The 14,620-nt window shown below is 44.1% G+C and overlaps 1 protein-coding gene across 1 annotated transcript in view; it reads right to left on the bottom strand.

The window, feature by feature from the left end:
• Positions 1-14,620, bottom strand: part of STT3B (STT3 oligosaccharyltransferase complex catalytic subunit B) — a gene marked incomplete in the record, with an annotated part of 781,351 nt that overhangs the window by 416,256 nt on the left and 350,475 nt on the right. Inside the window, 1 exon segment of the mRNA XM_044066668.1 lies at positions 5,799-5,945. Coding sequence (XP_043922603.1) covers positions 5,799-5,945 — 147 coding nt within the window.

Genomic DNA, 14,620 nt, shown 5'->3' with positions numbered 1-14,620 from the left:
TTGCTCATGAGGGAAAGTACTTGTTTCTGGGCCTCTGCCCACTGATTTGGGGGCAGGTCTGGCCATCCGTTTGGAATTGGCAAGGTGTGGAAATGAAATCTGTATTCCTGGGATACTATATTTAAAACCCATTTGTCCGGGGTTATAAGTTGCCAGTTTTTTTGCATGAAGAGTCAGTTTTCCCCCCAAAGGGGCGACTGAAAGGTAAGTGCTTGGTAAGTGTAAAGGGAAATCATTGAGACTGCTTACCACAGGGAGGTGTCTTGTTGTTTCCAGATTTGGAAGAGGAGGCACCCCATTGTTTTGTTCTGAAAGTCCCTTGGGACTGAAACCTGGTGCCTTTGGAATGTCTGGGTTTGACTTAAGTGGCTCTCGAAGGAACTGGAAAGGACCAGTTCTTAATAGGCTAGTGCCTACTAAATCTTGGAGGTTGCACTTGTAAGAAATCTTTCCCAGTTTGCATAGATTTAGCTTTATCTTCCATCTTTTTTAGAACTTTTTCAGCCTTATTACCAAAGAGACTGTCCTGTTGTAAAGGAGCATCCAACAATTTTGCCTTAACATGATCAGGCAGAGTTTGCTCTTTGAGCCAAGCATGCCTTCTTAGCACAGACCCAGTTACAGCAACCCTGCAAGAGGCCTCTTAAGAATCAAAACCACATTGCAAAGTATGTTTTCCAACTTGTTCAGCTGAACGCAATAAATCGTGTAAATCTTTATTTTCCACACAGTCAGAAATAATCATTTTCTGTTTAAGCAGTCCCATGATATGCTGCTATTTTAGCATATGAAATTGACAGTTTAAAGCCCTGATTGCCAAGGTTGCAGAAGTGTAAACCTTCTTACCCCATCTATCCAGCGCCCTGGAATCTCTATCAGAAGGGGTAGGATTTTTAGCAGTAGGAGCCTTAATGCCCTTGGGACCCTGTGAAATTGTTTCAGGATCCGCAACAGGATTTTTGAAAAGAATTTGTGGGAGTCAGAAACTCTGTAGTATCTGTCTGGCTTACAATGAGCCAGAAGCAGAGAATCAGGAGCCATACTAGATTTTGAAAAAATATCATCAACAATGTCTAGAACAGGAGGTATAGCCAAAGGCCTATGCTGAGGAAGAAGAAGAAAATCCCCAAGTCTCTTTTTAGATTCAGAAAAATCCTGACTTTCCCAGTGGAAATGTTCCCTTAAGGTATGTAAAGTTTCCCCAAAAGAAAAATCCTCAGGGGGAGAAGCAGAAGGAATGGAATCTTCTGCATCAGATTCCTCATAAGCAGGTATAGACAATTCCTGTTCATTAGAAGAGGAGTCAGAAGAAATAGTATCCTGTTCAGAAGATTCATAGTCAATATCTTGCCTAGGCCTCTTAGAAGGGGCGGTTTGGCTACCCCTGATCAGAGTAATTAAATCTTCAGCCATTTTGATCATTTGTTTGTTAGGCACAGGGGCCTGCACATGTGGCCTAGGCATTGGTTTTTTAGGCATAGGTCGAGATTTTGGCCTTAGTTTTGAAGATGGCGTCAGACTAATGTACAAATCTGTAGGTCTGAAAACACCCTCAGAAGCCGGTGCCTGCACAGCGGCTCCGAACCCATCCAAGGTAGAGACATCCACAGGTTCCATAATTGAAGCATCTTGCGGCATACCGGACTCCGAATGGGTCTCAGTAGAGGCCTGCGAATTAGAAGTAGCGGGCATCAGGGGCTGCGAAAGCGCCTCACTGAGTACCGGTGAACTGGCGACTGGCTTAGGAGAAGCGCTGTCGGCAGTTTTGGATCTCAAAGGCCTGTCTCTTTCTTTGCATTTTTTTAGGTATTCCGGTAGTCGGATTGCTGTCATTTCTGGATAATTAAAGCATGAGCCAAAATATTTAGATGCAAAAGTGTACCGACGTTTGATAGTGCATTGATTAAATAAAGCACAGAACCGACAGCAAGGTACGTCGTGGTCAGGGCCTAGGCAAGGAATACAGTACAAATGGAAATCCTTATGAGGTATTCGCTTCCCACAAGTAATGCAATTATTAACTTTTACCGACATCGGTAAGGAGCAAGAAAACGTTTCCCCAATTGGGTACTTAGCTTTTTAGTTGAAGACATCGGATCTGAAACTCGAAAACGAAAGTTTCAGGAGTCGGCCAACCGGCACTTGCGAACTGCTTCTGCTTCGGGCACCGCGCAGCAAGAAAGACTGATGTAATGGCGTCAGCTGCATGTTTTATACTCCTGACGACCTGACGTCAAGGAAGAAGGGACAGCAACCGACGCAGGACCCAAGACTTTGTTAATCAGGCCGACTGAGGGCAGCCTGCCAGCAGATTACCCAAATGTAATGACTGAAACAGTGAAACACGAAGAACATCTGCACTCTGCCAGTTCTTTGTAGCTGCAGTCACAATTATGGAGTCAACTGGTACTCCCTTGCTCCAGTATGTACAGTCTTTGGGTGTGGGGGACAGCTAGTTTTATCTGGTCTTTTCGGTATTGCCTCAATAGTGTCCAGCTCCTTCCACCCCCCCCCCCCCCGCCAAAAGGTTAGGTCAATGAGCTCACCGGCTTGGGGGAGGGGTCATGCAAGAGCTAAATGGGCCAGATACAAAAGCCTCCAGGAACACAGACTCCTCCTGGGAGGGGGTGTCTGAAGACCAACTATCGTTTTGTTTCAGGAGCTCCAGGATGTCTCCAAGGGAGACATCAGGTAGTAATCTGGGAGACCCCTCCCCCTCATCAAAATCTGTGTTCGCTGAGAGATTCCTGGGAGGAATCTGGCTGGCTCCTTTTGCGCATCTTTTTCTCAGGGACTTCCTAAGTGGGGTGTTCTGGTGAAGTTTCGGAAGAGATGTCCTGGAGGACCAACTGGAGACTTGTTTGGGTTGGCTGTCCCAGTGGAAGGGATGGTACACCAAAAAAACACCGAGGCAGGGTTGTCTGATCAGAGGAAGGCAGGGATGTCTCTTCTCTAGTCAAGGGGAAAACACTCTCCACAACTTTAAAGGCAGAATAGAATGCCTGTGGGAAACTGAAGTTGATTGCTCCGAAGCTGAAACATCTTGGATCGTCGGCTCCTGCAACCCTACCAGCACTCAGAGGAGGGAGTGAGACCTGAGCTATTTAGGACAGAGATTCTGAGAAACAGATATGGCTCTGAAAGTTTCAGTCTACTCCATACCCATGAATCCTGTCCAGATGCTTCAGCTCGAGATACTCTGTGCTGCTCAGCTCAGGAGAACCATCAGAGTCTTTGGATCTGAAGTACACAGCCCCAGGCATCTACGATCTGAAGGCTTCAAAAAGAGGTCAGATCAGACAAGGAGATACTAGAGGGAAGGTGGACAGATGCTGGCTCACGGGCCAGGGTGGGGTTGGAGCCAGGAGAAACCTCATCTGAATCTGTGCTCTGAGGAACTTCCTCATCATCCTGTCCACATCTGCCTCTGAAAGACTTCGAGAGTCTAAGAGAAGATGTGAAAGGAGGCCTAGAGTGACTTTGAGGCAAGCCCTCTAGGAAGGGAAGAGGAAGCCTTGAAGTAATCTGATCCAATTGAGGTGGCAGAGATCAGACCTGAGGGGACATTGTTTTTAGTACTGTCGGATCAGAGGCAGACCGATCTGACTTTTTATGAAGTTTAGCAAGAGGTTCCACTGAAGGACATTGTTTTTAGTACTGTCGGATCAGAGGCAGACAGATCTGACTTTTTATGAAGTTTAGCAAGAGGTTCCACTGAAGGACATTGTTTTTAGTACTGTCGGATCAGAGGCAGACAGATCTGACTTTTTATGAAGTTTAGCAAGAGGTTCCACTGAAGGACCTGAAGTCTATGCAGATCGGTCTGGAGACCTTTTTCAGGACTCCTTTTCTTTAGGCAAAATATCAGCCTTACTTTTGTATAACTTTACTGAGGGGGTTAGAGGCCCAGCAACTGAAGGAGTAGAAGGCAAAAGCCCTTGCAGAACTAATGTATTCCTGTGATATGCCAAGACTCTGGTGTTGAAACCAGAGCAGAAACCAGTCTACTTCAAGGTGTGCAGGACCGGCAGAGTAAATGCATTCCCGTGATCATCTAGGTTGGGAAGATTGTGCCCACAATAAACAATTTTTTGAACCCAGAGGGTATGTCCGACATATTAGAAAAAAACACACAAAGGGCAGAGAAGTTAATAACCAACTCGCCAGGAGGGAAGCAAAACTTAAAAGACTACAGAGGTTTATTTATTTATTTATCAAAGAGAAATAAAAACTGCCAGCAATGGTAGAAGTAGTCAAGAGTGCAGAGAGATACCAACCATGGTAGCTTAAAATGGTAAAGATTAAACTAATTCACAGATTATGGGTGGGAGGAAAAAAAGGTACAAGGAAACTAACTCAGGAGGAAGAGAGACAACATTTAAGCAACGCTTGAGAGTCAAGGAATCTGCATCTGATACCCAATGGCAGCCAATGAGTCTGAGGTATGTTGGGTTAGCATGGTATTATGGGTAAAGGGAGGAGCTAGAGCTGGATCAGCGTGCCAGATCCAAACTCATCAGTTGAAGAATGGATGAGGAGGTCATGAGCAAATACTGACTGCTGTCCTTACTATTGCTAATAACAAGCTGAATACCAAGAACTGGAAGCTGACATATTGATGTCTTCATTCTAAAAGGTCATGGGAACAGCATATAGAGTGGCAGTGCCATAAGCAGTATTGTCAGAGGCCCGATTATGAAGCAAAGTGCTCTAATGGGACCTAGGAAAACTGATGGCATCCAGACGCTCAATTATTTCCCTTCACTTCTCCTCATGTCATTTTTCAGTAGGCTTGCTTCTGGAGAACTTTGCTAACAATCTTGGCTGAACACTACCAGACATACCATCTCTTTTGGGCTGTGAACTCCCGAGGTTTCACTCTCCTGATTGTCCTCGTCCATGCTGTGTCAGACCCAGACAGACAAGGCACCAGAAATGGAAATATGTAGGATTTGCTGCTTCCAACTCTCAAGTCATTTTTTTTTTTTTTTTGCTAACAACTGCCTCTGAATCACTATTGCTTATCGGAGGGGGGGGGGGGCACCCCCCAAAAAAACTACAAACTGCTACATAAAGGTGAAAAAAACCCTGCAAAGAACATCTCTTTCCACCAGATGCAGGCGATTCCAAGGCTGATGACACTGAAGGTTCATGCGACTATACAACCTAAAAGGTTCATGCGACTATACGACCTAAAGATAGTGCTGGCTGACACCCCTTTTACATCATTGACGTCTTGAGTTTGAGGAGGAATGATTAAGCACAAGCCACTGGGGAGGTACAACTGTGAAGTCAGGATGAACTCTGAGCTACCTGCTGGAATGATCTCACATATGAAGACTGCAACAGCAATTATAATGATCATGATCATGGGTTACCAGTGAACAAGAAAGAAATCAAAAGGAGAACCAAGCTACACAAGGACCTGATATCCTACAGTGTACATACAAGTAAATTGGATATTAAGCAATTTTTCCACAAGAACAGTAAACAAGTGGCAAAATGTAAACAAAACTACTGAAAGCAGAAAGAAATCTGCAAGTATTATGGAGAAAGATCAATGGGAACTTAGAAGGAAGGGACATGCATGGATGTAGGAGAACCAGGTAATATTAACAGAATGGTTGGTTCAAGGAGCTTTTTTCCAAGTTTTACACTGAGTGTTGTAAGGTGCAGAGTTTACATTAGAAAAAAGACAGTGTGGCACAGACTGTGCAGTGCTAACAAACCAAGCAATCAGCTTAAATGAGACTTAAGATCACACTGTCAGTGGCATTAAACATTAGTTTCTCACTCACCTGTGTAGGTTAAGTAAATGACAGTCAGGAACACAACTCCTGCAGCTAATGACACTCCCAAAAAAAACAATGTCTGGAATTCCTGTTTGGTCAGCTTATCCCTCAAGTACTGCAATAATGCGTAAGCCTGCAGCAGTGCAAACACACCTAAAAAACAGAAAGATAATTTCACTGAAGTGCATTAGTTGGAAGTTTTTGAAAATTTGAAACGTATATATAAAATTTGTTTTCTGATTACAAAATCCTAGGAAAATTAAAGCACTGGTCAATCCCATCAATGTCTGAGAAATATCCTAAAGATGCAGGCTCCTCTTCAACCTGGTGGCAGTCAGTCTGAAAAGCTCAGTGCAATTCTCCGATGCTACTCAAGATGCATGGATTATAAAATTGTCAGTAATTAGCAAAACTGCAATTGTATAAAAAGAAAAAGCAAGCACATGTTGTCTCTGTTGTGGGAAAATACAAACTAGCAAGTTAACAGCAAAAAGCCCTTATATTGTACTGCCTGGGACATAGCCACTGCAAGGAAACTATGGTATTCAGTGGTATATCCCCCCCCCCCATCATGCATTGGTCTGCATATCTTAAAAGTAATGAATATATTTTACTTTGCCAGGGTGTTAACTACATCTTTAAATAACCCAGTTAAATACACAGTGTTCTCGTCTCACCCATGGGGCTAAGTACACTGTGTTCCAGTCTCAGCTAGGGACTTAATTATTTAAACTCAAAGCAAGCACTCATTTGCTCTGAGCAGTTGAGTTCACTGTGCATATTACTTGTCAATGCATGAGTGAGAAGGCGATCAGAGTATAGGTGCTACAACTGCAACATGCTTCGTAATCACTTAAGAAAAATTAGTTAACATTTGCTCGCGCTCTCCCTTTTTTTTTTTTTAAGTGACTGAAGCTGTTTGCGAACCAAATCTGGAAGGAAAGCAAGTTTGATCACATCTGGGGTTAATCTAGGGATGTTGGAATATATACAGATTTTAACTAAGACGTTTACTACTGGGATGCAATGGTGATACCTGAATGCAGAAGCTGCAGCTGTTAAAACACTACCTACAAATAACTACAGTGTGCATCAGTGTCAGTTAAGACTACTAGTCAACTATTAGGTGGATATGAACAAATGGCATGTTTTACCGGCAACTAATAGTAGAAGGTTACATCTGCTTTCTATTTGAACCTGTCTGATACTGTTACTGCCCAAATAGTAATCTTATCTTAAAAAAATCCAAACTGCATTTTCTGTTTAGTCTTGGGGTTTGCACAGTGATGCTTTGAAACTTGCTGATTTAATAAAACTACTTGCTGTTGTCTAGAATGCATAGTGGGGATTGTTTTTACATCAACTATAATACAGTCTAATAACCAAGTACTGTGGACTAGGGTGAGACTTGTGTTTTGATCTTATTTATGAATTGCTTCCTTAAGGTCAAATAATGGATAAATTTACTGCTCTCTGCCTGAACTCACTTGCGGATCAGGCAGCTATACAAGTTTCAAATGTAACATTCGAGTAGAAATCTTGCCCCTTTTCCTCTTCTGGTACCAGCTGAATAGTCCCCCATGCTTTAGACAGAAAGTACTTGTTTTTGGGCCTCTGCCCACTGATTTGGGGGTAGATCCGGCCACCCACTTGGTGGTGACAACGTGTGGAAGTGAAATCTGTATCCCTGGGACACTATATTTAAAACCTATTTGTCCTGGGTAATGAGTTCCCAGTTCTTTGCATGCAGAGGAATCTTTCCCCCCAAAGGGGCAGTCAGTTGAGAAGTGCTTGGAAGCTTTTAAAAATAAGTTATTGAGACAGTTTACCATAGGGGGAGTTTTATTACTCCCACATTTGGAAGTGAGGGCCCCCCACTGCTTACTCATGTGCGCACCCTGGGACTGAAGCCTGGGTGCTCTGCTGGATCTGGGTTTGGACTGAAGGTCTGGAAGTGGCAGGAAAGGACCAATTCTTAGAAGGCCAATGCCTACTAAATCTTGGAGGCTGTACTTGTAAAAAATCTAACAGTTTGCATAGATTTAGCTTTTACCTCCATCTTTTTAAAAACTTCTTCTGCCTTGTTGCCAAACAGGCGGTCCTGATTTAAGGGAGCATCCAGTAATTTAGCTTTAACATGATCTAGCAAGGATTGCTCCTTAAGCCAAGCAAGCCTTCTAAGTACAGAGCCAGTGACAGCAGCCCTGCAAAATGCCTCTAGTGAATCAAAACCACACTGCAAAGTATGTTTTTCAACTTGTTCAGCAGAATGCATTAAATCCTGTAAATCCTTATTTTCAGCACAATCAGGAATCAACATCATTTTCTGTTTAAGCAATCCAATAATATGCTGCTGATACTTTAACATATGAAACTGGCAGTTTAAGGCCCTAATGGCCAAAGGCTGCAGAAGTGTAAACCTTCTTACCCATCTATCCAGTGTCCTGGAGTCTCTATCAGAGGGGGTAGGACTTTTGACAGGAGTATCTTTAATGCCCTTGGATCACTGTGAAATGGTCTCAAGATCCACAGTAGGATTTTTTGAAAAGGAACTTGAGAGAGTCAGGAACCCTGTAATATCCATCAGGTTTTCTGGGAGCAGGAGGTAGAGAGTCAGTGGCCAAGCTAGATTCCGAAAAAGCATCATCAACAATGTCTAGTACGGGAGGTATGGCTAAAGGCCTGTGCTGCACAGGAGTAAGAAATCCCTAAGCCTCTTTTTAGAATCAGAGAAATCCTGACTTTCCCAATGGAAATGCTCCCTGAGAGTATGCAAAGTTTCACCAAAAGAGAGATCCTCTGGGGGGGGGGGCTTAGGGAATAGAGTCCTCAGCATCAGAATCCTCATAGGTACATAAGGGTAAATCCTGGACATCAGAGGAATCAGAAATTTCAGAAACTTGGTCAGAAGCATCATAAGCAAACTCGGTCCTAAGTCTCTTAAAGGGGGAAGGTTGGATTCCCCTGAATAAAGTAATAAGGTCTTCAGCCATTCTTATCATTTGTTTTGTAGGCATAGAGGCCTGACCATGCGGTTTGGGCGTCAGTTTTCTAGGCATGGTTCGCGTTTAAGGCCTTGAAGAAGAAGGCATTGGTTTAATATGCAAATCAGTAGGCCTGAAAACACCCTCAGAAGTCAGTGCCTGCACAGTGGCTCTGGACCCACTCAAGGTAGAGACATCCACAAGTTCCACAGTTGAAGCATCTCGCAGCATACTGGACTCCAAACGGGTCTCAATAGAGACCTGCAAATCTGAAGTAGCAGGTATCAGGGGCTGTGAAAGTGCCTCACTGAGTACCGGCGAACTGGCGACTGGCTTAGGAGAAGCGTCGTCGGTAGCTTTGGACCTAGGCGGCCTGTCTCTGTCTTCATCTTTGGGTTTTTTTGGAAAGTCAGTAGTCGGATGGCTTACCGAAGACATATCAGGATAATTGAACCAAGCACCAAAATATTTAGAAGCGAAAATATACAGACGATGGATACTTCGTAGTTTAAATAAGGCACAAAACCGACAGCGAGGTACATCGTGGTCAGGGCCTAGGCAAGGAATACAGTACGAATGAAAATCTTTATGAAGTATTTGCTTTCCACAAGAAATGCAATTATTTACTTTTACTGACATCGGTTTATAGCAAGAAAAAGTTTCCCCAACAGGGTACTTAGCTTTTGGCCGAAGACCTCGGTTCTGAAACTCGAAAATGAAAATTTCAGGAGTCGGCCAACCACCACTTGCGATCTACTTCTGCTTTGGGCACCGCACAGTAAGAAAGACTGATGTAATGGCGTCAGCTGCATGTTTAATACCCCTGAAGACCTGACGTCATGGAAGAAGAGACAGCAATCGACGCAGGACCCAAGACTGTTAATTAGGCCAACTGAGGGCTACTGCAAGCAGATAACCCAAATGTGACGACTGCAACAGTGAACCACAAAGAACATCATTGTGATAAGTAAATACTACAGAAACAAACCATTGACTCACTCAAAATCAGCAAGACTCTTGGAGCCTGACTCCAAAAGAGTTGCTTTCAGGGAAACCCTGCCTTGATTCCAAAAAGACATGCCTGTTACAGAAGACAGCTAATATTAGGCTCTGTGAATGAATCATTAAAAAGAAAGGGAGGAGATAGTTGCCAATATAGAAGACAGGAAGACGACAAAAAAGTGAAAGAAAAAAAAAGGATGACCAATAGAGAAAGGATGACGTTTCAGCCAAGGGTTACCAGACGTCCCTATCTGAGCATGACTGTCCCGGGATCAGCAGCCAGATCCAGAGTCCAGCACTGGCAGATAAAAACCCGGTGAAACAGCTTCTGGTTTGCTTTTTTTGATTAGCCCGTATACCAGTATAAGAACCAGCTTTTTTATTGTCCCTACTGCCAGATATGAAATCTGGCATCCCTGTTTCAGCCTGTTAGTGAGTGTTTAAATAAGCAAGTGCTAGACATAACTCTAATATACATTGGGATATTGTTCCAAGCTTTAGTTACCAAGTCTGAGTACAGAGAATATTCAAATGACTTTATGGATTCGCTAGGGATTTATTTGTTTTTTTGTGAGGAAAAGAGTGGTTAGGTAGGTAGTAAGAGTAGAGCTAACAGCAGGACAAGCTAAGGAGTTGTACACCATTTTGTGCATCTGCAGAAGCTGGGTGTATCTGAGACAGGCAGCTCGAGCCAGTTTAAGAAAGTACAGTGGTGTACACTTACCATAAATGTAGCTGGTAGAGTGTATTCACTGTTGCAGTCATCACATTTGGGCTATATGCCTGCAGGTAGCCCTCAGTCGGCCTGAATTCTGGAGTCTTGGGATTTCTGTATCGGATGCTGTTGCTTCTTCCATGACATCAGGTCGTCAGGGGTATAAAACATGCAGCAGATGCCATTACATCAGTTTTTCTTGCTCCAGATGTCAGGAGCCCCCAAAATAGGAAGATATTACATGGCATGGAAAATCCCCATCAAAAAACAAATACCAATGATATGACATATGCCAAACAAAAAAAGATGGGTAGATGTAAATAGAAGTCAGGGGGCTGGAGGGAGGGTATCCAGGACTGCAACAGTGAATACACTTGAACATCTACATTTATGGTAAGTGTACACAACTGTATTATGTTCTTCGTGTTTCACTGTTGCAGTCATCACATTTGGGTTGATTCCCAAAGCTGAGGATGGGTGGGGTAGTTAACAAGCATTAGGGCTGGCAATCAGGCCCTGTAAGACAGCTGTGGAAAATCCAGCTCTGGATTTGAAAAAGATAGACAAGTGATAATGCTTGGCGAAAGTGTGTACAGAGCTCCAGGTTGCAGCTTCCAGGATGTCCCTGGTAGGGACTCCCCTGAGAAGTGCTGTAGAGGTTGATGTAACCCTAGTGGAATGTGTCCTGATCCCCTGTGGGGTAGGTTTCCCACGGTGTTTGTAGCTGAAATGGATGCAGTGTGCTATCCATTTAGAAATTGTTTGCTTTTAAATGGCCTTGCCCTCTGCCTCTGCAGCAAAGCTGACTAGCAGCTGGTCAGATTTTCTGAAAGGCTTAGTCCTGTCCAGATAGAACCTTAGCTGCCTGTGCACATCCAGGGAGTGCAAGATCCTTCACCCTTTATTCTGAGGATTAGGGAAAAAAAGTTGACAAATGAATGGATTGGTTTAAAGCCACACTAGATACCACCTTGGGGATAAATGATGGGTTAGTCCCGAGGGTAACCCTGTCCGCATGTAAGATAATGAAGGATTCCACGGCCATAAGGGCCTGCAATTCAGACAATCTTCTTGCTGAAGTGATGGATAGAAGTAAAGCTGTTTTCCATGAGAGGAACTTTAACTCTGCTGTAGCAGCAGGTTCAAAGGGCGGAAGCGTGAGCTTTTCCAATACAATCTGTTTGACCAGAGGATGAGAGAAGACGGGTGGTTCAGTATTACAATGAGCTGAGATGGCAGAGGCATGAATCTTAATTGAGGAGAAGGATAGGCTTTTGTGGCGCATTTCTGTTAAGTAATCTAGTATATGAGGTAAGCTGGGCACAGTTGTGTCCATTCCCCGAGACTGGCTCCAGGAACAGTATCTTTTCCACTTTTCCGAATAGGATTTTCTAGTATTAGGCTTCCTTGCCTCAAGAATGACATGCAGTGATGAGCCAGTCTGCTAGCTTCAGGGTCTGTAGCCGAGGGTGCAAAATCTGGGATTCCTGGAGGGACAGCAGGGAAGGGGTCTGAGGCAGGTTTCATGGTGGCACTCCTATCAGACTGCACAAAAGAGGGTACCAGTGCTGGCGTGGCCAGTCTGGTATAATCAGGATTGCCCTTGGCTTGTCCGGTTTGATCTTTAGTAGAACCTTCAAGAGGAGGGGCAGAGGGGGAAATGCATAGATTGAGAGCCCTTCCCAGGTAAAGGACAGGGGATCCACTTTCCAAGCTTAGCTGTGGGGAGTTCTGGTGCAATATTTGCTCAATTGATAGTTTTGAGGGGAAGCAAAGAGGTCCACCTCTGGTGCCCCCCATCTTCTCCTCAAAAGCTTAAATATTTTGGGTTCCAGTTTCCACTCGTGTGGGTCTATGAGATTTCTGCTCAAGTCATCTGCCAGTGAATTTAGTTTGCCTGGCAGGAATTCAGCTTGCAGGCACACTTGTGTTGCTCAAGGCTGTGTTCCACAGAGCCATGGCTAATCTGCAGAGGGGGTAGGAATGGGTTCCCCCTGCTTGTTAATGTACCACATAACTGTCTTGTTCTGTCTTTACCAATAGTTGTCCTGGAAGAATAAGGCCTTTGAAGGCTGTCGGAGCATTTTGTACAGCTAACATTTCTTTTTGATTGATATGCAGGTGCATTTGCTTTGGGCGCTAATTGCCTTGAATGCATTGTCCTGCCATGTGAGCCCGCCATGCATAGTCTGATGCATCTGCAGTTAGGATTTGGGAGGCAGGTGGTTGAGTGAAAGGGAGTCCTTTGTTGTGGTAGTAGTCCTCTGCCCACCAAAGAAACTCTGCCCTTAGGCAAGGAATGATAGGAATCATTGTTCCAAGGTCCTGCGAATGTTGACACCAGAGACTTTTTAAGTACCACTGAAGTCTCCTCATACGCAGTCTTACATATGGAATTAGTAGAATGCAAGAGGCCATGAACCATAGGGCTTGCAGTATTTTTCTTGCAGACAGCTGAGTTTGGGTGGCCAGTAGATTGAAGTAGTTTGTCGAATAAATTTGTTTTCCTGAAGTGAGGAATGCCATCTCGGAGGCTGTGTTCAAGCTTGCTCCCAGGAATACAATCCATTGGCTGGGTACCAGATGTGATTTATTTTCATTGATGGTGTACACCAGTAAAGTTAGAAGTCTCTTTACAAATGTCAGGTGCTGTAGTAGCAATTTCTGAATGTCTGCTTGAATCAGGCAATCGTCCATGTATGGGAAAATTTGAATCCTCCTCTGCCTGCAATATGCAATGGCTGGAGCTAGGCATTTTGTGAACACCCTGGGCGCAGTAGATAAGCTGAACTGATAGTGCATAGAGCCTGCTCTGAAATGTAGGTATTTCCTGCAAGATTCCCTAATGGGGATGTTCAGATAAACTTCTTTTAAGTCTAGGGTTGCAAGCCAGGAGTCCTTGGCTGGCATAGGAAGCAGCTGTTGGAAAGTAAGCATTTTGAATTTTGGAACCACCAGAAAGGTGTTGAGAATAGACAGATCAAGGATAGGACGCCAAAAGAGTTTTCTTTCCTGGGTACCAGAAACAGTCTGGAATAAAAACCTTGTCCCCTTTGTTCTACTGGGACAGGTTGAATAGACTTGCTACAGAGAAGAGAAAGTACTTGCTTTTGGGCCTCTGCCCACTAGTTTAGTGGGGAGGTCTGGCCTTCCGCTTGGGGTTGGGAGTGAGTGGAAGTGGAATCTGTATCCCTGGGAAACAATGTTTAAGACACATCTGTCCTGGGTAATGTACTCCCAGTTTTTGGCAAGCACGGCAATTTTCCCTCCTAAAGGTGCAAGTACTTGGGCAAGGCTTGGAAGAATTAAGGATAAGTCATAGGTTAATAGGTAGGTACTAGGCTATCTGCCTAAGGGCATTTAGAAGCATAGCCAGAGTGTGTCAGCTTTCGCCGCCCCACTGATTAATTAACTGAGCCTCTGTGAAGAAGAGCCAATGAAGTGATCTCCCAGGGGTGTATTTTCTGTTACCCATCCACTCGTCAAGGTTTCTCGAAGAGTGTTAGTGAGGGGCTCTGCCTAATGTAGTTAGGAATTTTGTTCCAAAGCATGGGGAGTCTGTGTGACAGGAATCTATCCCTCCAGCATATTCTATTTATTGTTGTGGTGAGGTTTAGCTCACTAGAGCGAGTGGCTCGCAGTGACTTGGATTTCTTTAGGTGGAACACGTCCATCAATTCTGAGTTGGACATGGCTTTGTAAGTCAGGCAGAGATAACCTCCGAGTAAGTGATATGCAACTTGAGTACAGCTGGAGTTTTTCCAGTCGGGCTGCATAGGACATATATTTGAGGCCAGTGATCCTCTTGGTGAGGTATTTTTCTGGTCTTTCCAGATGTTGGAAGTGTCTTGAGAGGTACATCCCAAATGGGGCATTGTACTATATGATGGGTCTGATGAGTGACGAGTAGAGGGGCACTATAACCTCTACTTCTAGATGCGACCCCTTTAGTAATTGGATGGGCTACATAGAAGGATTTCCTAACTACTTTGGCAATATGATTGTCAAAGGAGAGATTACTATCTACCTGGGTCCCCAGATCTCTTATTACCTCTTTTGTACTAAGGGAGCCGCCACCTATGTGGTAATTCATGGGTGTTTTGTTTTTCCCAAATGGGATGACTATG

The sequence above is a fragment of the Protopterus annectens genome, chromosome 3.part1 (assembly GCF_019279795.1).
Source record: "Protopterus annectens isolate FY-2018-M chromosome 3.part1, PAN1.0, whole genome shotgun sequence".
NCBI classification, from domain to species: Eukaryota; Metazoa; Chordata; order Ceratodontiformes; family Protopteridae; genus Protopterus; species Protopterus annectens.
This window is presented reverse-complemented; position numbering and strand designations above follow the sequence as displayed.